Source organism: Trichomycterus rosablanca, chromosome 11 (genome assembly GCF_030014385.1).
Source record: "Trichomycterus rosablanca isolate fTriRos1 chromosome 11, fTriRos1.hap1, whole genome shotgun sequence".
NCBI classification, from domain to species: domain Eukaryota; kingdom Metazoa; phylum Chordata; class Actinopteri; order Siluriformes; family Trichomycteridae; genus Trichomycterus; species Trichomycterus rosablanca.
The window spans coordinates 21,539,637-21,563,556 of NC_085998.1; the positions used below are offsets into that span (position 1 = coordinate 21,539,637).

Sequence of the window (23,920 nt, forward strand, 5' to 3'; positions counted from 1 at the left end):
GGTGACCATAGACTGTTGAACAGCTAAAGTCTTGTATCAAGCAAGAATGGAGAAAAATTCTAAAAAGGCAACAATTTAATGGTTCAGGACCTAAGGACACTAATAGTGTCACCAGTAGAAAAGGTGATGTAACACCCTTCTGTCCCAACTTTTTTAAAGTTAAAGGTTAAAAAAAAATCACAGATTCTTGTTTTTTTTCCCAATTTTCCTCCCAATTTAGTCGTATCCAAGTACCCAATTGCATTACGCTTTCTCTCTACTGATGCTGATCTCCACTTCTCCCCCCTCCGACGTGTGCAGTAGCCGACTGCATTTTATTACCTGCACGAGGCGAGTTCATATGCGAATCAGCTTTGTGTACGGAGAACCACACCCTGATCAATGCATTTTTCCTCGACTCTGTCGAGGTGCCATCAACCCGCCAGCAGAGGTAACAATTGCACCAGTTATGAGGTCCCTAGCCAGCTTTCCACCCTGTGTGAACAGCAGCCAATCGTTGTTCATGTAGCCGCCCAGCCTAGATGGATGGCAGAGCTAGGTTTCGAACCGACGAGTTCGAAATGTCAGATCTGGTGTGCTAGCGTGTTTATATAAATAAAATAAAATCTTAACTGTAGTGGGCTAGCGTATTTTACTTTTGCACCAGCCAAATTTGTACAATTTTAAATAAAGCATTAAAATAAGTTCTTATTCCTAAATGTAATGTTTAATTGTAGTTTTAATTTGAACCTCACTGAAATGATTTTCTAACGTTTATTTGATCTTTATGCAAGAATTTTAACAGGCAGTAAGTATTATGCCAGTGGGTGTTAAATAATAGACCTGCCAGTTAGGTGTGTACACTTGTCCAGTGGTGTTTTAGGCAGCGTGAAGGTAAACATTGGAATAGTTAAAGAATGTGGTGGCAGCTGTTAGTGTCCCTACCCTGCTGCTTGTGTGTACACATTCTGTTGAAGGACATGTACAAGGTCATGTGTCCAACTGTTCTTTGCTGACAGTTACAAATACCAGGATTGCTTGTGCCAGCGTTAGGGCTGCTGCATGGCTGCTTTTATTATTATTATATAGTACCTCTTGGCAAAGGACAAACTTTGTGAAACAATGCTTAAAGAATTGTTAGTCAAAGAAGTTGGGACAGTATGGAAAAAAATATATAAATTTGTACTAGATAGTAAAATTACAGGTTTATCCACCCATTACAAATATTACAGCAAATACGTATATACTGTAGAATCTTATCAGTACTGTGTTTAGTGCCCTGTATTTGCATATATTTCACTTCAGTTTTGATAAACATAGTTTATGTCCCTAAGAGTCAGAACCAGCAGGTTCTGAAGGTTCCATATCTTTGCTTTCTAGGAAATGAGTTGTCATTATCATTTTATCCTCATTCTATCCACTTTTCCTTAATGGATTGTAGGTGTTTTTGTGTTTTTCGATTGTTGCTTTGTTTTTGTTATTTTGATTTATGATTATCCCGTTTTTGTTAGTGGCTTTTTGGCCACATTATTATTCTACCTTGGTTAAAACGTCTTGCATCTGGGTTTGGTTCCATTATTTAGCAGCATGGCTCAACTAGTCCTATTGCATTTTGATAACATTTATCTAGCCAGCCTGCTACTGGTATTGTCAAAATGAAATAAAAATGTAAAAATGAGAAGTTAATTTAGATATATTCCAGAGAATCAAAACATGGTTTAATTAGTGTGACCATACGTCCTCTTTTCTGGACGAAAACAGTGTGTCCGGCCGGGATTTCTAAATCACCAAAAATGTCCAAGATTCGGCTTTTGTAGTCTGCATGCGCTATTCTTTGTGTGTTTTTGTGTGTGGGTAAAAACACATGCTAGCACACCAGAGCTGGAATTTCAGCTCTGCCATCCGTCTGGGCTGAGCGGCCACATGAACAACGATTGGCCTGTTGTTCATATAGGGGTGGTGTATTAAGCTGGAACTCCTCGTAACTCATGCAACTATGACCTCTGCTGGTGGGAAAAGATTGCGGGTCAGGGTGTGTCTCTCCATACACAAGGCTGATTTGCGTATGTGCACTCGCCTAGTATGGGTGACAAAATGCATTCAGCTGCCGCCCACGTGTTGGAGGGGGCATGGGTTAGCTTCGTTCTCCTCAATCAGAGTGGAGAGGAAGCATGGCGCATTCGGGCAATTGGACGCGCTAAAAGTCAGGAGGAAAAGGGGAAAAAATGCATAAACAAAATAGATATATACAGTATATATAAAAAAAAAATGCCCAAACGCAAATGAAAATTCACAGATTACAGAAAAAAGCCGTGTTTTTGCTAGGTCGTGATCCTTGGGAAGCAGAATGCATGACCTGCAAAGCTGAGTGTGAAATAAAGGTGCCAGTTTAGCAAAACACAAAACTACATTTGTTAGTGTGTTCTGTTAAAAAGTAGCTGTTTGTTAAGATAGTTACATGGTTATTGATGTGTTTGTCAAATATTTAAACCTTTATACACAGGCCCCCCTCGTGTCCTCTTTTTTGAAAACCAAAATATGGTCACTCTAGTTTAATTAAAACCTGTTCATATGCAAAAATGCTAGAGAATCTAAAATGTAAAACTATTTATTGAAGATGGTGTTTTTGGCTGGTAAATGTAAAGTGTGTAATGACAAAACTGTTGTATTAAAAAGTATAAATAAACAGTTTGACTTGGTAAAATAAGTTTTAGACTAAACTGTCCATCCTTCACTGAGGGTTCCATTTATAAGTTCTAGCAGCTCAGCGTTTTGTTTGTTGTCACGTCTGAATTGCTCAAGAAATAGGCCATGTTTTCACAGTTAATTTAGACAGGCAGGTAAATAAACTAGCTGTCTTATTTTAAACCCCCTTCTGTTGGACCCTCCCATTTCTAGTTTTCTTCTCACTACTGACAGGTGCATCTGTTTTCCTGGTACTGCTGCTGTCCTTATATGGTCGAGCATGGCTTGTGACATGCCTAACCCAAGCATTCGCCCAAGCACTCGTGCCATGACATCCCTCTTAGTTTCCTTGTACACAATGATCGGACTGGCTGTCATAAGCACTAGCTGTACAAGACTGACAGAGACAGGTGGGTTTTAACCGTCTCTGAGTATGTGTGATAAGATGAAGTGTGTTAGGGTCAGACTCCCACATGTGATGATGAAAAGTGACATCAATATACAGTGCTGTTATTGTCACACACGCACGCACAAATCCACAGACTGGAGCTCAGCATGACGTATATGTGTGTGTGTGTGTGTGTGATTTTAGAGGTTTTATTTTACAAATTGTCAGATGTTTTCCTTTCATTCATTTAAAAACAACTTTTCCTTGTGTACTCTGGGTTCTATTCACCTTTTTACTTTCCATTTTCCCTTGTGTGTGGGTAACTGTGGGATGGCCAGTGATAGACTACATTAACTAGTGCAGCACCTTTAATTAATTCAGTTCCCTTAAGTACTAGTTAAGAGTTACCTTAACTAGTGAAGCTTCCTTTACTACTGCAGCACCTTTAACTAGTGCAACACCCTCAATTAGTGTGAAACCCTTAACTAGTGCCATACCCTTAGTTAGTGTTGCACCCTTAATTAGTTCAGTTACCTTAACTAGTGCAGCTTTCTTAACTACTACTACAGCACCCTTAAATAGTGTTGCACCCCTTACCCAATTAGTGCAGCTTCTTCAAGTAGTAGAATTAGTGAGACACTCGTCTTATGCAGCACTGTAGAAGAACACTTACTTCACCTCTTACTTTGCATTTTCCCCTGTGTGTGTGGGTAACTGTGGGATAGTCAGTGATGGACTGGTGGCTAGTTTACTGTATAATTTAAGTTATCTGATACCCACATGAGTTGGTATCAGATACTTAGATTTACTCCAACCTTAAAAATTACCAGTATGTGATTTGGCTAATTTAGGTTGAACCTTAGGTTTAGAGTGAACATCTGTGTTCCCGTCTTTGCCCACTGTTTGGAAAGTGGCTGCTGAAGATTAAAGCTAAAAAATGTTTCTTGTAAAATGCCTTCCAATCTTTTAGTTTGGAAGAGTAAGGGGCTAACTTGGGCTTCCTAAAAATACCCTCAATTAGTGCAGCACCCTTACTTAGTGTGAAACCCTCAACTAGTGTAGCACTCTCAACTAGTGTAGTGCTCTTAATTATTATAACTGTTAGTGCAGCACACTCAATTAATGTGGTTGCCTTAACTAATGCATCATCCATAATTAGTGATGCTTTTTAACTAGTGCAGCAGCCTTAATTAATGCAGTTAACTAATGCATCACTCTTAGCTAGAGCAGCCTTTTTAACTAGTGCAGCACCCTTAATTAATGCAGATAACTAGAGTAGCGTCTTCAATTAGTGCAGCTGCTTTAAGTAGTTCGGCACCCCCAATTAATGCAGTTAACTAGTGCATCACCCGTAATTAGTGCAGATATATATTTTTTAACTAGTAAAGCACCCTCAATTGGTACAACTTCCTTAGCTAGTACACACCCTCAATTAATGCATATATAACTAACTAGTGTAGTTTTCTTTAATAATGTAGCACACTCAAACTAGTTCCGTTAACTAGTGCAGCATCCTTATTTAATGTTGTTAACTAATGTAGCACTCTTTTAAGTAGTGCAGCACTTTTAACTAGTGTAACATCATCCGTTTGTGCATCACCCTCATTTAGTAAAGCTTCCTTATATAGTGCAGTTACCTAGCACCTTTAACTAATGCAGTTTTCTTAGGTAGTACAGTTACCTTATCTAGGGCAGCACCATGGCTAGTGAGTTTCCTTGACTACTTCAGCACCCTTAACCGGTGCATCTAACTTAATTAGTGTAAAACCCTTAACTAGTGCCGTACCCTCAGTTAGTGTAGCACCCTGAATTAGTTCAGTCACCTTAACTAGTCCAGCACCTTATTTAGTGCAGCTTTTTTTAACTAGTACATCACCCTTAAATAGTGGGGCACCCTTACCCATTTAGTGCAGCTTCCTCAAGTAGTGTAGCACTCTTCATTAATGCAGCACTCTGAATTAGTGAAACACTCGTCTCATGCTGCACTGTAGAAAAACACTTGTGTAAAATGGCCATTGTACACATACTTCTGGAGAAGTGAGGAAAAAAGATCAGTTCAAAACAGCTCCAGCTAATACTGGCAGGAGAAGAAAATGCTTTGGATCAGTTCTAAAGCCCAAAGTCAGTCACAAGCCAACCTCTAATCCCAGCTCTAAAAGAGATGAAAACTTTTCTATGTTGCTCTGTCAGAGTGGAAGGAAATCTGTTGTTTTTGTAGTAGTGAAGCATCACCCTCTCATTTAAGCATTTTTTATTAGAATTTCGGTGCATTACCTAACCAGGCGCTCAGTTGCTGGAGGACATAAGTGACTCATCATATTTCTGGAACAAAACAGCTTACTTTTTTATCTTAGTTCAGCCGCTGCTGCTTAGTGCTAAAGCTCCAGCCTCTGTTAGTTCTATTTGCATTTCGTTTTCGATGTGTGGAAGGGAACAGATGGCATCGTGGCAGTCATCTCAAACACGTTCTGATGTTGACTGACAAATTTGTGGGGTTTTTTGCTGAACCAAATTTGCACGGAAAACTGTAAAATCAATCCACATGCTGGAACTGTTCCAAATCTAACCACAGATAAATTGCTGTTGTTGTTTTTTTTTACAAGAAATACATTAGTACACCAGGCTAATCCATATAACCTGCCTGCATTCAGTAGCCTGAAAATACAACACTAACAGTCGCTTAAATCTTTCCTCACACAACACCCTTTTCCTCATAAAATGCCTTTCAATGTCTTAGTTTGGAATGGTAAAGAGCTAACATGTGCTTCCTAAAAATATCCTCAACTATTGACTCTCGATTATTGACTCAATTAGTGCAGTGCTCTTAATTAGTGTGAGAAATGTAACTGATGCTGCTTTGTTAACTAGTACAGTACCCGCAGTTACTGTGGTTACCTTAACTAATGCTGCACCCATCATTAGTGATACTTTTTAACTAGTGCAGTTACCTTAACTAGTGCAACACCCCTCATTAGTGATGCTTTTTAACTAGTGCAGCACCCTTAACTAGTGCAGTTACCTTAACTAGTGCAGCACCCTTGATTAGGACAGCTTCCTTAACTAGTGTAGCACCCTTTATTAATGTGTAATGAGTGCTGCACCCTTAATTAGGACAGCTTCCTTAACTAGTCCAGTACCCTTAATTAGGACAGCTTCCTTAACTAGTGTAGCACCCTCAATTAATGTGTAACTAGTGCAGCACCCTTAATTAGTGCAGTTACCTTAACTAGTGCAGCACCCCTCATTAGTGATGCTTTTTAACTAGTGCAGCACCCTTAACTAGTGCAGCACCCTTAACTAGTGCAGCACCCTTGATTAGTATAGTTACCTTAACTAGTCCAGCACCCTTAATTAGGACAGCTTCCTTAACTAGTGTAGCACCTTTAATTAAGGTGTAACTAGTGCAGTTACCTTAACTAATGCAGCACCCCTCATTAGTGATGTTTTTCAACTAGTGCAGCACCCTTAATTAGTGCAGTTACCTTAACTAGTGAAGCACCCTTAAGTCGTACAGTTACCTTAACTAGTCCAACACCCTTAATTAGGACAGCTTCCTTAACTAGTGCAGCACCCTTGATTAGTATAGTTACCTTAATTAGTTCAGCACTCTTAATTTTGACAGCCTACTTAACTAGTGTAGCACCCTTAATTAATGTGTAACTAATGCATCACCCTTAATTAGTTCAGATAAGTTAACTAGTTCAGCACATCCAATTAATGCAGTTAACTAGTGCATTACCCTTAACTAGTAGTCTAGTTAACAGTCGCCTAACATTAATAAGGTAATTGGTTTTGATTCCCAGGTGAAGCGGTCCAGGTCCTTTCTGTGTGGAGTTTGCATGTTCATGTGTGTTTCCCTGTACTCCCACAGTCTAAATACATGCAGTCAGGTTAATTGGAGATACTAAACATCCCTGTAGTATGAATGTGTGTGTGTGTGTGTGTGTGTGTGTTTGTTTGCCCTGTTATGGACTAGCGACCTGCCAGGATGTTTCCTACCTTTTGGCCAGTGATTTGGACCCACCGTGACCCTGAATAAGATGAAGCAGTGGTAAAACAGACACTGAATGAATGAATGCCATTATGATAGTATAATAATTTTTTATGTTATGCACTTTGGTATTTTATATTTGGTATTTGTGGGCTCCGCGGATGTTTTTGTGTCTTTAATTTGTTACTTTGTTTCTATTATTTTGGTCACCTTTTTTATTTTGCCAGTAGCTTTTCAGCCACAGGATTATACCACCTTGATTAAACATTTGCAACGTAGGTTTTGTTTTCATTGTTGCAGGTGTGTTGATTTGCCTCGCTCTTCAACAGTGAGGTGCGTCTAGCCACATTACAGTTTGTCCCGGTTGCTGGAGTGGACTGAAGTGTGCAGTAAAAGTGTGCAGTACAGTGATTTTTTTAAATATGGTTTTGTTTATCTTTATGTAATTTAATGTAGATAAATACATTTTGAGCCAATCCCAAAATTGCAATTTAAAAAAATAATAACAAATAAATAAACAATAAAAAAAAAAGTTATTTTGTAAAATTCGGAGCACCCAAAGTGAATTTCTCTGTTTCTCAAAGCACAAAGGCTCTTATAAATTAAAATAATGTCAAATTAGATTGTAAAATTGAAGTACACATACAGATTCATTATTTATTAATCTTATTAAACTCTTGTTTACTGTTAAATTAATAAATTTATTTGTATATCATTTTCAATACCAAAACAATTCTCATTAACAAAAATAGTTACAATTAGGATCACCTTGTTATCTAGAGTCCATCAGGTACAGACAGAATAGTTATACACCTCGGATAGCGTGCCAGTTTTGACCTGTTTTAGGCTCTGCAGGTATTTACTTGTGAAGCTGTATGATCTATAAGATCTATATAAATGCATTTATACACCTTCATGACATCATTACCATCTAACCGGTTTGGACAGCTGTTCTCAAGGTGGTTATCAATAGTGTCTTATTTACTGCAACTTGTGATGCTATCAAAATGCACTTTTTTAATCGTTACTCTGCCAAAATAATTCTCCTTAGCATGAGTTATCAACATTCATTTATAAATGGTAAATTATGAATACATTTTTAGATTTAAATACTGTGTAGATAAGGGCACGACTAAAGGAATGAATCAAATGGCAGTTGTAGCCTACCGGTTACTAAGGTACTGGACTAGTAATCAAAAGGTCGCTGGTTCAAGCCCACCACTGCCAGGTTGCTGCTGTTGAGCCCTTGATCAAGGCCCTTAACCCTCAATTGCTCAGACTGTATACTGTCATACTACTGTTAGTTGCTTTGGATAAAGGCGTCTATTAAATGCCGAAACTATGAATTGATTTAAATCAGCACTGGTTTTGATACTGTTTACTTTATGATAGTTTTATAAATAAGACATTCTGTGACTTATACCAGGACCAATTAAATTATTTTATTCTCCACATGGTTGTCATAACATTCTGTTACAGTGTTTGCCAGGATTGTTTGGGTACTGTAGTGTCCTTATATCAGACATATCCATGGACATGACTTTCACTACTAACTACATTTACTAACACAGTCTAAGCTGCCCCTAAACATCAATGTCAGTGCAAATACAATTTATTGATTTTACTGGTTTGTTTAATGTTTTATCACCACAATACAGTTCCAGGGACTTAAACTACTTTCACATGATACACGACAAAACCACTTTTGCGCTGCTGTGCTGTTTCCTATAGAGTGAGGCGGTGTCGATTAGCTGGCTGCTGCGCTACACTGAGCGTCACTAACTGTGCAGATTTGCAGCTTTGACGCTCATTTTTTAATGCTTGTTGCTGCGCTCTAAGTTCAGTCTGATTACCCCATTTGCAGTTGACTTTTTTAAAGCACCGCCAATTTGTCAAATGGTTTATATGACGTAGACAGATGCGAAGCACAGACATGGCGGAGAGAAACTGATTCTCTGTTTCACACAATCCTGCACTGTTCAGTTCAACTTTAAATTCGAACCAAGGCATTGTAAGAGAAATACAGCATGGCGACTAGTGATCTGTGAAATTTAGGGACCTGGTTTGTGTTTTTGATTCATCTTGGAATCACTTGTTTTGGCTTTGTACCTCTTCAATATGATTTAATTTGCTCTTAGATTAACAGAAAAATGACCACGAATGATGACCAGAGCTTTGTTGTATAAACTTAAATACATTTCATACAAAACTGCAAGTGAATAAACTGTCAATACTGTCAATCAGTATTTTTAATAGCAAGTTTATCAAGCTTGGTGCTTAATGGCCTGGCCAGCATTAAGTGGTTTTGCTGCGTTTTAAGGCTAAAGCGGCAATATGCACCCAACCTCGCAGTTAACAAAGCGCAAAATGCTTATCATGTGAGAGTAGCCTAAGGTGCCTAAGCCTAAGGTTCTGGGAGGCTCATGATGGCCACATGTCTAGGACACTTTCTGTCATTTTTTTTTCCGCTTTTAAATGTTTCACCCTTTTGTACGTTCACACATAGGCAAGTTGTCAGCTTCCTATTGTGATTGTGCACAGAGACTCAGCCATGCATGTACAGTGTATCACAAAAGTGAGTACACCCCTCACATTTCTGCAGATATTTAAGTATATCTTTTCATGGGACAACACTGACAAAATGACACTTTGACACAATGAAAAGTAGTCTGTGTGCAGCTTATATAACAGTGTAAATTTATTCTTCCCTCAAAATAACTCAATATACAGCCATTAATGTCTAAACCACCGGCAACAAAAGTGAGTACACCCCTTAGTGAAAGTTCCTGAAGTGTCAATATTTTGTGTGGCCACCATTATTTCCCAGAACTGCCTTAACTCTCCTGGGCATGGAGTTTACCAGAGCTTCACAGGTTGCCACTGGAATGCTTTTCCACTCCTCCATGACGACATCACGGAGCTGGCGGATATTCGAGACTTTGCGCTCCTCCACCTTCCGCTTGAGGATGCCCCAAAGATGTTCTATTGGGTTTAGGTCTGGAGACATGCTTGGCCAGTCCATCACCTTTACCCTCAGCCTCTTCAGTAAAGCAGTGGTCGTCTTAGAGGTGTGTTTGGGGTCATTATCATGCTGGAACACTGCCCTGCGACCCAGTTTCCGGAGGGAGGGGATCATGCTCTGCTTCAGTATTTCACAGTACATATTGGAGTTCATGTGTCCCTCAATGAAATGTAACTCCCCAACACCTGCTGCACTCATGCAGCCCCAGACCATGGCATTCCCACCACCATGCTTGACTGTAGGCATGACGCACTTATCTTTGTACTCCTCACCTGATTGCCGCCACACATGCTTGAGACCATCTGAACCAAACAAATTAATCTTGGTCTCATCAGACCATAGGACATGGTTCCAGTAATCCATGTCCTTTGTTGACATGTCTTCAGCAAACTGTTTGCAGGCTTTCTTGTGTAGAGACTTCAGAAGAGGCTTCCTTCTGGGGTGACAGCCATGCAGACCAATTTGATGTAGTGTGCGGCGTATGGTCTGAGCACTGACAGGCTGACCCCCCACCTTTTCAATCTCTGCAGCAATGCTGACAGCACTCCTGCGCCTATCTTTCAAAGACAGCAGTTGGATGTGACGCTGAGCACGTGCACTCAGCTTCTTTGGACGACCAACGCGAGGTCTGTTCTGAGTGGACCCTGCTCTTTTAAAATGCTGGATGATCTTGGCCACTGTGCTGCAGCTCAGTTTCAGGGTGTTGGCAATCTTCTTGTAGCCTTGGCCATCTTCATGTAGCGCAACAATTCGTCTTTTAAGATCCTCAGAGAGTTCTTTGCCATGAGGTGCCATGTTGGAACTTTCAGTGACCAGTATGAGAGAGTGTGAGAGCTGTACTACTAAATTGAACACACCTGCTCCCTATGCACACCTGAGACCTAGTAACACTAACAAATCACATGACATTTTGGAGGGAAAATGACAAGCAGTGCTCAATTTGGACATTTAGGGGTGTAGTCTCTTAGGGGTGTACTCACTTTTGTTGCCGGTGGTTTAGACATTAATGGCTGTATATTGAGTTATTTTGAGGGAAGACTAAATTTACACTTTTATATAAGCTGCACACAGACTACTTTTCATTGTGTCAAAGTGTCATTTTGTCAGTGTTGTCCCATGAAAAGATATACTTAAATATCTGCAGAAATGTGAGGGGTGTACTCACTTTTGTGATACACTGTAACTGTTCCAAAAATGTCATGAGTGTTGTGATGAGCACCAATTAGCGAGCTGATGTGACGATCTACGAAACAATTTCAGATTTAGCGTTTAAGCGTGGCGTGCTACAGATGTACTTTTTGGCATTGACAATGAAAGGCCTGATGGAATGTACATGAGCTTGAAATATTTGCTCGGTTATGGAACATGCCTAGAAGCAGTGCAGTTTCCCTCAGCAGTACAGACGATTTATAGGCTGTAGCAGAACAATTATCAGGCCTGTTTGTGTGACTGTAGAACCCTTTGTTGGAAAATGCACCCTGGCTTTGGTATTTTTGCATCTTTTACCACCTCATGCTTAGAGCTCTTCAAATTTAAACCTTTTCAGAAACTGATAGCGGAGGTACAAACGTTTCATTCTGTACCACAAGGCTGTCCAAGCACAATAAACTGAACGGAATATTCTTGGCAAGAGTTGCTGGAGCTCTTTTTGAGGCTTGCATTGTTCGAATGCGCCTTTTCTCGAGCCAAAACAATAAGGCTGCACCCTCTAAAGAGGTACTTTTCAGCCTCATTAATTAAAACTATAATTAGAATTTGGTCTCCATTCCACTTAATCTATTAGAAGCAAAGCTTCAATTTTGGCAACCCATTAGACTTTTCTCACTCACGCATACTTTACCCCCTTCCAACATGTTAGTGTTGCTTAAGGTAATGATAGCTCAGTAGCAGTCAGGCCTCATCTAGCACCTTGTGGTGCTTTCTGCAGAAATGGCGTTTTGTGTTTGGGGTTTTTTTTTCACTTTGAAAAGAAAACAAAGTGTTTTTGTTTGGAAAGCCAGGTCATTACGTAAGTGAGTTCCCAAAGGAGCATGCATTATTCAGAAATGTAAGAGGCTTTGTTTGGCTACGTGCAGCCTAATAACGCTTCTACTCCGTGTTCATGTTCATTTATGGCCAATTTTGTGCTGAGTTCATTTGATGGGACGTGGGAGGACCCAGCGTGAACCCAACACAAACCGTGGCATTCGAAGAAAGAAACAGATTGGTATGAGGCATTATAGTGATTGGTCTTTACCTCCGTTACCTTATTTTTGCCATTCCACAAATGCCAATCACTGCACAGTTTAAGCACTCTGGGTTTAATCCATGTCAGTGTTAATGTATTGATACCTTCATTTCCCTGATCAAACATCTGTACCCTAAAGCAGCCTGACGGTTTGTTACTGATCACTTAAGTGAAGAAAAAAAGCCCATGTCCTTGTAGAGCTCACTTGAATGTGAACAGTGTCACCTGTGTTCCAGGAGCTTTTAATTCGGCCACTGTTGTTTGTACTTTGTTATTGGGTGTGGCCATATTTATATGTACACAGAGAAGTCATCAGCTGTAGTCAGTCATACTTGCTAATGATGAATTAGGAGGCCAACACAAAGTTAAATGACATTATAGATTTTCCTCATTGACAAATGAACATAAGTTCTTGTATGTTGCTCCCAAAACACATAATACATAATACACATACACCGATCAAGCATAACATTATGACCACCTTCCTAATATTGTGTTGGTCCCCCTTTTGCTGCCAAAACAGCCCTGACATGTCGAGGCATGGACTCCACTAGACCCCTGAAGGTGTGCTGTGGTATCTGGCACCAAGATGTTAGTAGCAGATCCTTTAACTCCTCTAAGTTGTGAGGTGGGGCCTCCATGGATCGGACTTCTTTGTCCAGCACATCCCACAGATGCTCAATTGGATTGAGATCTGGGAAATTTGGAGGCCAAGTCAACACCTCAAACTCATTGTTGTGCTCCTTGAACCATTCCTGAACCATTTTTGCTTTGTGGCAGGATGCATTATCCTGCTGAAAGAGGCCACAGCCATCAGGGAATACCGTTTCCATGAAAGGGTGTACATGGTCTGCAGCAATGCTTAGGTAGGTGGTACGTGTCAAAGTAACATTCACATGGATGGCAGGACCCAAGATGTCCCAGCAGAACATTGCCCAAAGTATCACACTGCCTCTGCCGGCTTGCCTGTGTTCCCCAGGTAAGCGAAGCACACGCACCCGGCCATCCACGTGATGTAAATTTGAGCAATTTGAGCTACAGTAGCTCGTCTGTTGCCAGCCTTCGCTCCCCACGTGCATCAGTGAGCCTTGGCCGCCCATGAACCTGTCACCGGTTTACCACTGTTCCTTCCTTGGACCACTTTTGATAGATACTGACCACTGCAGACTGGGAACTGCAGTTGAACTGCAGTTGAGCTGCAGTTTTGGAGATGCTCTGACCCAGTCGTTTAGCCATCAATATTTGGCCCTTGTCAAACTCACTCAAATCCTTATACCTGCCCATTTTTCCCGCTTCTAACACGTCAACTTTGAGGATATTGGATAGGATAATGTTCACTTGCTGCCTAATATATCCCACCCACTAACAAGTGCCATGATGAAGAGATATTTCACCTGTCAGTGGTCATAATTTTACGCCTGGTCGGTAAAAAAGTTTCCTCACTTTTATATTTTATATCATTGGAAATGGTAAGTGTGGGAGGACTAGTAATTGGTCGTGTCTGAGAGACTAAGAGAGAGCTTATACCTGTTTGGACCACTCAAAGAAGCTTTAAGGGGAAGAAGATGTATATAAAATTTTGCAGCTGGCCCAAGTGTAGGTTTAACAGATGCTCTTCTGTTAGGTTTCAGTTACTGTGTGCACAGCAACACCTCCAAGTTTTAGCGCTCTGATACTTAAGCAGCCGTTTTGATCTTTATCAAACACACTTACTGCTGCTGTAGTTCCTTTTACGGTAGTATCAAAATACTTTTTTTCCTCTAGCCATCACCCCTTTCTGCTCAGCCGCTACATACACCAACTATTTCATTCACTTTCAATTTTTCAATTTTAAATCTTATTGCTAAATGTTTTGTGTTGGGTCCAACATTTGCTGCGTCGTGTCTCAACTCTACATATTTTCATAATCTTGTTCAATTCATTATTTAGACAACTAACTTCTAAAACGACTGTTGGCATAAACCAAACAGTCATGTAACAGATGAAAAGAGAGATAAAAAAAGTAGTAATAGAATTATAGAGTTACCTCAGTCCTTTGCAAGCTGCAGGTCAGGCCTACACATCCAACATAAAATTTTAAAGGAATGGGCACAAATTCCTACAGGGACCCTTTAATCTTTTTGCTTTATCAATCAAATGGTCACTGGTCTAAGCCTCACCAATGTCAGGTTGCCACTGTCGGGCCCATGAGCAAGGCCCTTAACCCTCAATTGCTTGGACAATATACTGTCACAGTTCTGTAAGTCACTTTGGATAAAAGCAATGTAAATGTAATCTTGTGGAAAGCCCTCCCAGAAAACTGGAGGTTGTTATAGCTTAAAAGTGAGGGGAAATCCATATTAATGCCCATGGTTTTAGTGTGCAAGGGGAAACGGGGCATGAGGTTAGAATTACTAATTTCCTTTGTATTTTTTTTTTCTTTTGTTGCATACAGTGACACATTTTCAGCTTTCTTTATGCAGTGGCTGGCTCAGCACAGTTTTTAACACTCTGAGGTAGCTCAGCAGCATAATTTTAACTGGCATTATGAATGTGTGAATTGTGCCAGGCTCCTCCTGCAGTAAACTTGAAGAGTGAAATAGTCAAATGTCCTTTGTGAAAGATACATCATAACTTTTCAAATATTAAATATTCACCATGTTTAAAACAATATTTATTTATGTTACTAATATTTATTAATGTAACTTTAGGGAAAGTACAATTACTACAAAAAGTACTAATTTCAAAATTACTTATACAATATTTATAAAGCTGTTTTGTCAAAAAATGTCCCAGCACAGTCGCTAAGGTGGCGCAGCGGTAAAACACACCCGCTAGCGCACCAGAGCTGGGATTTCGAACACATCATATCGAATCATATCTCTACCATCCGGCTGGGCTAAGCGGCCACATGAACAACGATTGGCCTGTTATTCATATGGGGGGGGCCGGAAAGGGACTCCTCGTAACTGATACATCACGACCTCTGCTGGCTGATTGATGGTGCCTCCACAGAGGTGGGGAAAGAGGTGTGTCTCTCCGTACACGAGGCTGATAGGCATATATGCACTCGCCTAGTGTGGGTAACAAAATGCATACGGCTGCTGCCCACGTGTCGGAGGGGCGTGGGTTAGCTTCATTCTCCTCAAATCAGAGCGGGGGTTGGCATTGGTGGAGAGGCAGCATGACGCCATCGGGAAATTGGATGCGCTAAAAAGTCGGGATAAAAAGGGGAGAGAATGCATGAACAAAATGTATATATATATATATATATATATATATATATATATATATATACAGGGGTTGGACAAAATAACTGAAACACCTGGTTTTAGACCACAATAATTTATTAGTATGGTGTAGGGCCTCCTTTTGCGGCCAATACAGCGTCAATTCGTCTTGGAAATGACATATACAAGTCCTGCACAGTGGTCAGAGGGATTTTAAGCCATTCTTCTTGCAGGATAGTGGCCAGGTCACTACGTGATGCTGGTGGAGGAAAACGTTTCCTGACTCGCTTCTCCAAAACACCCCAAAGTGGCTCAATAATATTTAGATCTGGTGACTGTGCAGGCCATGGGAGATGTTCAACTTCACTTTCATGTTCATCAAACCAATCTTTCACCAGTCTTGCTATGTGTATTGGTGCATTGTCATCCTGATACACGGCACTGCCATTGGATGCACATGGTCCTCCAGAATGGTTCGGTAGTCCTTGGCAGTGACGCGCCCATCTAGCACAAGTATTGGGCCAAGGGAATGCCATGATATGGCAGCCCAAACCATCACTGATCCACCCCCATGCTTCACTCTGGGCATGCAACAGTCTGGGTGGTACGCTTCTTTGGGGCTTCTCCACACCGTAACTCTCCCGGATGTGGGGAAAACAGTAAAGGTGGACTCATCAGAGAACAATACATGTTTCACATTGTCCACAGCCCAAGATTTGCGCTCCTTGCACCATTGAAACCGACGTTTGGCATTGGCACGAGTGACCAAAGGTTTGGCTATAGCAGCCCGGCCGTGTATATCGACCCTGTGGAGCTCCCGACGGACAGTTCTGGTGGAAACAGGAGAGTTGAGGTGCACATTTAATTCTGCCGTGATTTGGGCAGCCGTGGTTTTATGTTTTTTGGATACAATCCGGGTTAGCACCCGAACATCCCTTTCAGACAGCTTCCTCTTGCGTCCACAGTTAATCCTGTTGGATGTGGTTTGTCCTTCTTGGTGGTATGCTGACATTACCCTGGATACCGTGGCTCTTGATACATCACAAAGACTTGCTGTCTTGGTCACAGATGCGCCAGCAACACGTGCACCAACAATTTATCCTCTTTTGAACTCTGGTATGTCACCCATAATGTTGTGTGCATTGCAATATTTTGAGCAAAACTGTGCTCTTATCCTGCTAATTGAACCTTCACACTCTGCTCTTACTGGTGCAATGTGCAATTAATGAAGATTGGCCACCAGACTGGTCCAATTTAGCCATGAAACCTCCCACACTAAAATATGTCTTCAAAAATATACTAGGGTTCTTCAAAAAGTTTCCGCACTTTTTTAAACTCTATTTATTAAGAATTTCAAAAAATTACATCACTTTTCAACAGTCACCTAGTACAGTTATGCCATCAGCAAAAAATGTTTTTGGTTGAGCGTATAGTCACTGTTGCAACACTGCTTTCACATCATCATCTCATAAAAATCTTCTTCCCCCTAAAGCTTCTTTGAGCGGTCCAAAAAGGTGGAAATCAGATGGCAATAAATCCGCACTATAAGCTCTCTCTCAGTCTCTCAGACACAACCAATTACTACTCCTACCGCCCTCACCGTTTCCAATGAAAATACAAAAGTGCTGAAACTTTTTGAAGATCCCACATATTTTCTATATGTGATGATCTTGCCATGTACTGTTGCTTAGGAAGTACTGTATGTGTACAGAAAATAAATTAAAAACTCAGTTTAATTCACAATAAAACCCAAACTAGTCAAGAAGCCCCGAATCTTCCCACAAAAAGATCAAAGCCTGATCGGGATGATGTTGAAATCTATAGGAATAATAGCACATTATTATGTATAGCTAATTGCCATGCAAGTGACCATGAAACTTTTCTTTTTATTAAGCTCGCCATGCTGTTTAGTTGCTCAGTCGAAGCTGGCAAAGCCCTAAAATCACATACAACAGTGAAAAGCACTTGCTTCCAGCTAGAAGACAATGTTCTATTTCTACTCTATACAGTAGCCATTTTTGTTCGCTGCTGTTATTTTCAGAAGCAGTAGTAATTCCTGTGTTTGTCTGGTGTGAGGAGCATGTTCGTGTGGCCGAATGACCCGCGATTGTTGCTGAATAAGTCATGCCGTCATGTGAAGGAAACTCCAACAATGTGGGCCAACAGATGGCAGAAAGCAGCTTTGTAAAGATCGAACGTTCACACAGGGAGCTGGAAAATTCTGCCATGAATATATGGATGGGCATGACGTCAGGCAGAAATTCACACTAACAATGGACTGGACTCTTTTCTTTAACGGGAAGTGGACTGATGAATTGGCAGGATACAGTGCTGTGTAGTGTATTATATACAGCAGTGATGTATGGCAGTTTGTAAACTAGTATTATATTTTAGTAGGTAATAGATTTATAGTAAAGTTATCTAAAAATATATAAGTTAAACATAATGTGTGTCATAAGTAGTAGCAGTATTTCTCACCACTTCTAATACAATTAAGTAACTAGCTTGATGTGATTTTAGCTACATTTTTTACCTAAACTACACAAATCACAAGTAACAAGTACACAGAGTAGTTTACTCAAGGTCAATACTGAACTAAAAATAATGAAGCCTTAGTACCTATTAATATTTGATTAAATCAATATTTTGTTTCTAATCATTTTTTTTATATAACTGATTTAAGTTAGAATTCAAAGCTACATTTTAGCTACATTTACAAAATTCACAAGAACCAAGTCACAAAGTCGTTTACTCCCATTTTCCTATTCTGAATGTTAGCTGAAAGTCAGGGCCACTGTTTGTTATATACAGTATACAGTAGCTACAATGTACTGCTATGTGTATTTTAATTAATTTATTTTTTACCAAGTAATTGTAGTTTTATCATTTTATATGGTGGCTTTATAATGTGATTTTCTTGACTAGGTTATTATACACTGACGAGGCATAACATTATGACCACTGACAGGTGAAGTGAATAACACTGATTATCTCTTCATCACGGCACCTGTTAGTGGGTGGGATATATTAGGCAGCAAGTGAACATTTTATCCTCAAAGTTGTTGTGTTAGAAGCAGGAAAAATGGACAAGCGTAAGGATTTGAGCGAGTTTGACAAGGGCCAAATTGTGATGGTTAATGCTGGTTCTGATAGAAAGGGGTCAGAATACACAGTGCATCACAGTTGCAGGGCTGTTTTGGCAGCAAAAGGGGACCAACACAATATTATGAAAGTGGTCATAATGTTATGTCTGATCGGTGTACAGTAAAAAGTTTATCAACTGTAAGATCCACCTTACATTGAATGCCTTGGAAGTCCAGATTTTACTACAACTAGGTCTGATGGTCCAAGTAAAACCTAGTAAAAAAATCGGCTAAATAGACTCCTGATACCCCTGCCATGCACCCAGTGTTTTCAGGTTGCACCAAAATCATCCAGACAACGAAATAATTTGTGTCTAAGATTCTTTTATCAAAAACATTTGATACAGAAATTAATTTCCTTTTTTAATGTGTTAATATTTATCAGAAATAAAAATGGATCTTGTTTGTTTCAAATCTTATAGGTTTATCTTCTGCTAAACAGCAAGATAACTTGGCTCCTCCAGCACAACCTTTTATGTGACGTGTACTGTACAATAGCATAGCAGAAGCGTTAAAAATATATGAAGCATACGAGGTATTCAATTAGCAAAGGTATTACTTGGATAACTTCAATTCTACTAACACTAGTAAAGTTTTTCTCTCCAAAATGGATCTTTAATAGTCTCTTATGGCAGAAAGTGGTTGTGCTGAGTTTTAACGAGTTCGCCATTCGCATCTTAAAAATCATACGTCACAGTACATTTGTTAAACCGAATTGCCTCCCTCATCCATGGACGCACGGAATTCGCTTTGATATGTTCGCTCACCGTGAGAACCGAGGGCTCATCAGTTTTAAAACGCTCGTTTTATTTTCGTAAATGTGCGGGATAATTAAAAAGTCTATTATTACTTTCCCAGAGGGTTGGGAACGCTTAACGTTGCGTGCCGCTCTGTGCCACGACTGCAGCTGCGAAATGGTGTGTTGTAGACTTGGCTCGCGGCTGATGAGAATCGGATGATTAGAACATGGTCTTGTGATGCTCTGTGTCTCTGTGTCTCCACAGGAAATGGCTTTGTGAACACCAGGGGCTCACCAGGGCTTCTGGGTACACCTAGTGGAAATGGGCTGGGGAAAATCATGCCTACGAAATCACCGCCGCCCCCAGGAGGAAGCATGAGCATGGGGAACCGAAAACCAGACTTGAGAGTGGTCATACCTCCTTCCAGTAAGGGAATGATGCCACCTCTGGTAAGTACGAGTGACACAGCATGCAAACAAGTGTAATGTTACCTCAGGAGAGACATTACTGTCTAATAAAACAGTCCCATTTAACACGCACATCATTAATAGAGAAACTAAGTGCTTATCTGATACACTTATGGTATATTTTCATGTTTTTATGCACAGTTTTACTTACTTAGTACCTTTCTGACCTGCCGTGTTCACACTGTGTTAAGGCAGAGTGCAGGGTGACACTTCAAAGCATTCCCTGCGCCTTATTAGCTTTATTTGCTATACCCGAGGAAACAATTTTAATAAAAGTACTTAAACTCAGCTCTAGCTTGAGTCTTTGTACTTCCTATGTATCTCAGCCAGCTTTTGTTTTGAAGGGCTTAGTTAATAAACAGTAGCGACTTTTAAAAAAATTAATTTATGCATTTTCTCCCGAATTAGCGTAGTCAATTTGTCTTCCGCTGCTGTGAATCCCTGATTGCATCCGAGGAGGGTATATTTACCTGCTCCACGCCCCCTCCGATGTATGCGCAGTCTTAGTGGACCCCTTCTTTACACCCATGCCTCTGCACAGATGCCTCTATCTGCTCACCAGGCTCCTTGCATAGTGTTTTTGAAGACCCCATCCACTTAGTCTGGTCATTTCCCTAACCCAGCAGACACGGTGACCAATTTGTGTCTGCTGCAGGCACTGCCAATTGTACTACAAGATGGCGCCCAGTCGACAGGTAGCAGAGCTGAGACTCAACCAGAGTGTTCAGAATCTCGGTGCTGGTGTGCTAGCGGATTATCCCGCTGCGCTACCTGGGTGCCAAAACAGTAGCGACTCTTTCGCTTTTTTCACTTGCGTCCCTTCACTTGTCTTCTTTCTCAAGCTTTCTTATGGGTGTCATAGCAACTCCTCATTTTCTGTAGTTGCTACCCATTTTTCTTAAAAACTTTTGGGTTGTAACCTGAGCAGCTGATTAAATTACTGTTACTGCTTTGAGTATTTCTGGGTATTTTGTTTTCTCTATTTAAATCTCCTGTAATTGAGTTTATCTAAACATCTGGTCATTTATTTCAAGGCATTTACTGTTCCCTTACCAAAATACAACAATGCAGATCAAGACTCTATGCAGTCCATACATTTCCACTAGTAACTAATATAAGACTGGCTGGTAGTTGTCAGCCTGTTTCCTATGTCCTGAATATTAATTACATACAATTATTATTATATTTCTACTATTAACTAAATGGCTTAAATTACTGAAGATATGTAGTAGATATGTAGTTTGCCCACAGAACAGCCTCAGTTATTCATGGCATGGATTCCACATGATGTTGGAAAAATTTGGTCTATGTTGACATGGACATTGATAGGATCACATAATTGCTGCCACACATTCATGCTTGTAATCTCTCATTCTACCCCATCACAAAAACGCTCTGTTAAATTTGGATCTGTTAACTAGGAACCCGACTAAAGTACACTTAACTCATTGTCATGTACATGGAAACAGTTTATGAGCACAGTCCACATGTACATGCACTACCAACTATGATTGGTTGGTAGAATTGGGCCTTCACATAGAAAGAAAACATGACACACACCATTACCCCAACCCCTCCTGCCAAAATGTTGACACACGGCACATTAAGTCCATGTATTCATACTGTAATGCCAAGTTCCAACCCTGCTATCTACTTATCACAGCAGAAACCAAACTTCAACACACCAGACTGGTCGATGTTTTTCAAATCTTCTGCTGTGTAGTTTTGTTGAATCTGTGTCCACTGTAGTGATATTTTACTGTTGTAATCCATTATTCTCAAGGTTTTGACAGTAATGATTTTAATTGGATTAATTGTGACTGAGTAAGCTAGTTGGGATGCTATTGTGCTAGTGCTTGCATGGGTTAAATTACATGCTGTTTACTACAAAAGTTTCAGATTAAGAAAATCTATTTGGTAATGTAATGGTAATGTACTAAACACTGTTGGTAATCTCACATACTGTGGTCATTGTGTGTAGTTTGGGACATAGTGGGTGTGTTCGAAAACCTAGTGAGCTCTCTACATAGACAGCATTTTATGCTATCATATGCATGCTCCCAATGCTTTAAAATGCTGCCTAGTGAGGTACCTTAATTTGGAAGGGTATTTTACAGTTAACGAAGGAGCATCCGATGCTTCCTTGGCGGTGAAGGCAATCCCAGCATTCAGTGCGGCACAACTTTTTTCACAAAATAATTACAAATATGTTACAAATACAAGTTATTTTTAAATGTAAATAAATGATCATTGATTTTTAATTAATATAAACATGTACAAGTGTCATATATTTGCAAATTCGGCTTGTCAGCGACAGTTTCCCGTTTTTGGTACACGGAGGAAGATGTTAGTTGACATGCTATAGCGGGTTGTGCCACCTCATCTCGTTGGTTTGAATGGCCTGAGGCTGTGTTAGCTTAGTAAGTGAAAACTGATGTAATCACCGTAATCGCTGTTGAGGAGCGCGTCTGAATAACCTGACATATAAGTCGATGACTTATTGGAATCGCCTTTACTTAGGCGGCTGCCGATGTAGGCAGTAGACAGCAAGGTAGCTCACTAGGTTTTCAAACAGACCCAGTCACACAGTTAAATTGTGCAAGTGTGTCTGCTTAGTATTATACTATAGTATTTTTTTTTCATGTTTTACCACCACTTTTTTTGGTCATGGTTGCATCTACAGAATCACTGGGAACAATGCACAAGGCCTATCCGTCATAGGCTTTGGCCATTTCGCTACCTTTGGACATAGCCTGTATACAGATGCTCAACCGGTTGGTTGCACCATGGGGATTTGAACTCTGGACTTCAGAGAAAAAGGGCTAGTGTCATTTATCACTGTGCCACCCATGTGCCAGTATATTACATACTATAATTAAATAAGCTGCTGAAAATATGATTATGAAAATTGAGATACTAATACAAAAATCTCTACATTTCTTTTATTTCACGTTATATTATATTATCCACAATAAGGAGAAAACTGGATAGATGATGGACCAGGCACAAAAAGGCAGCAGAAAGAAATATCTTCAAGGCCCAGTTGCTATCACATTCTCTTAATTATTCATATAGAAATTAGAGGGCCTCTCTAATGATTATAATTAAGACCCTGAGAGTTCAGACCACATTTGGCACCTGAGGCAACGCCAGTCTGTCACCTCCATAAATCACTGCAAGGTAAAAAAAAAAAAAAAGCTAAAAAAAAAGTTGGCCTGTGATGAGCTTGTTCCAGCCTTGCGTGCCGCTCAGCACGGAGTTCTTACAGAGTTGTTTGGAAAATATTGCCAAAGTGAGCCAGGCTTCTCGACTCTGGCTGTTCTCTTTAAAAAAAATGTGTGAATGTGTGGTTTCGCTCAGCAGCGTCTGGAAGTGGTGGAGTTTTATATAGGAGTTAAAATAAATTTCATATTCCAGATCTGTGATATGAGCAGCCTTGTGGATTAAGAGGTTAGGGTATGGATGTGGAAGCGTGTGTATGTGTGTGTGTGTGTGTGTGTGTGTGTGTTTGGATTGAGGACTTCCTACTTCAGAGGGCTTCAGAGAGACCTGCTAAGGAAGGTGCAGGCAGAGAGCCCTGCAGACAGCCTGCCATTAGGATAGAATGGTATTACATTAATCACATCCCTGGTGTGACAGAGTGAGGATGAAGGCTTAATCAGAAGCCCAGAGTGTGAGCCAGATAATATCTTGTCGCCCTTGTCGCTTCTCCCTAATTTTATTGATCGAGTGTTAAGATGGTTGCGGCCCGGGCACAACAGAGGCCAACTAGCTGCCTTAAAACATCACATCATACAACCAAGCATCAAGTAAAAAAAGAACGCCGAGTGAGGGTAGTGCAGTATTAGTATTATTAGTATTATTTGGCAGTACTTGTCATACAAATAAATGTGATCTGGTACACTGGAAGCATCTCCACACATTGTAGCGCAAACAGACAAAAACAAGTGTTGACAATTACTGATATTGGGCAAGGCACAATATAGTCACATCGAGAGTAGGCAGTGGTAGTCTAGTGAGTAGAGCTTTGGACTATCAATCAGAAGATTGTGGGTTTGAATCCTGGCTT

At 40.3% G+C, this 23,920-nt stretch overlaps 1 protein-coding gene across 8 annotated transcripts in view; it reads left to right on the forward strand.

Annotated features, from left to right (window-relative positions):
- mef2aa (myocyte enhancer factor 2aa) overlaps nt 1–23,920 on the forward strand; it is a 197,161-nt gene that overhangs the window by 163,122 nt on the left and 10,119 nt on the right. For all 8 annotated transcript variants that reach the window (XM_063005291.1, XM_063005296.1, XM_063005298.1 and 5 more), the window contains one exon: nt 19,649–19,833. In XM_063005291.1, the coding sequence (XP_062861361.1) occupies nt 19,649–19,833 (185 nt within the window). The remainder of the gene's footprint in view (nt 1–19,648; nt 19,834–23,920) is intronic.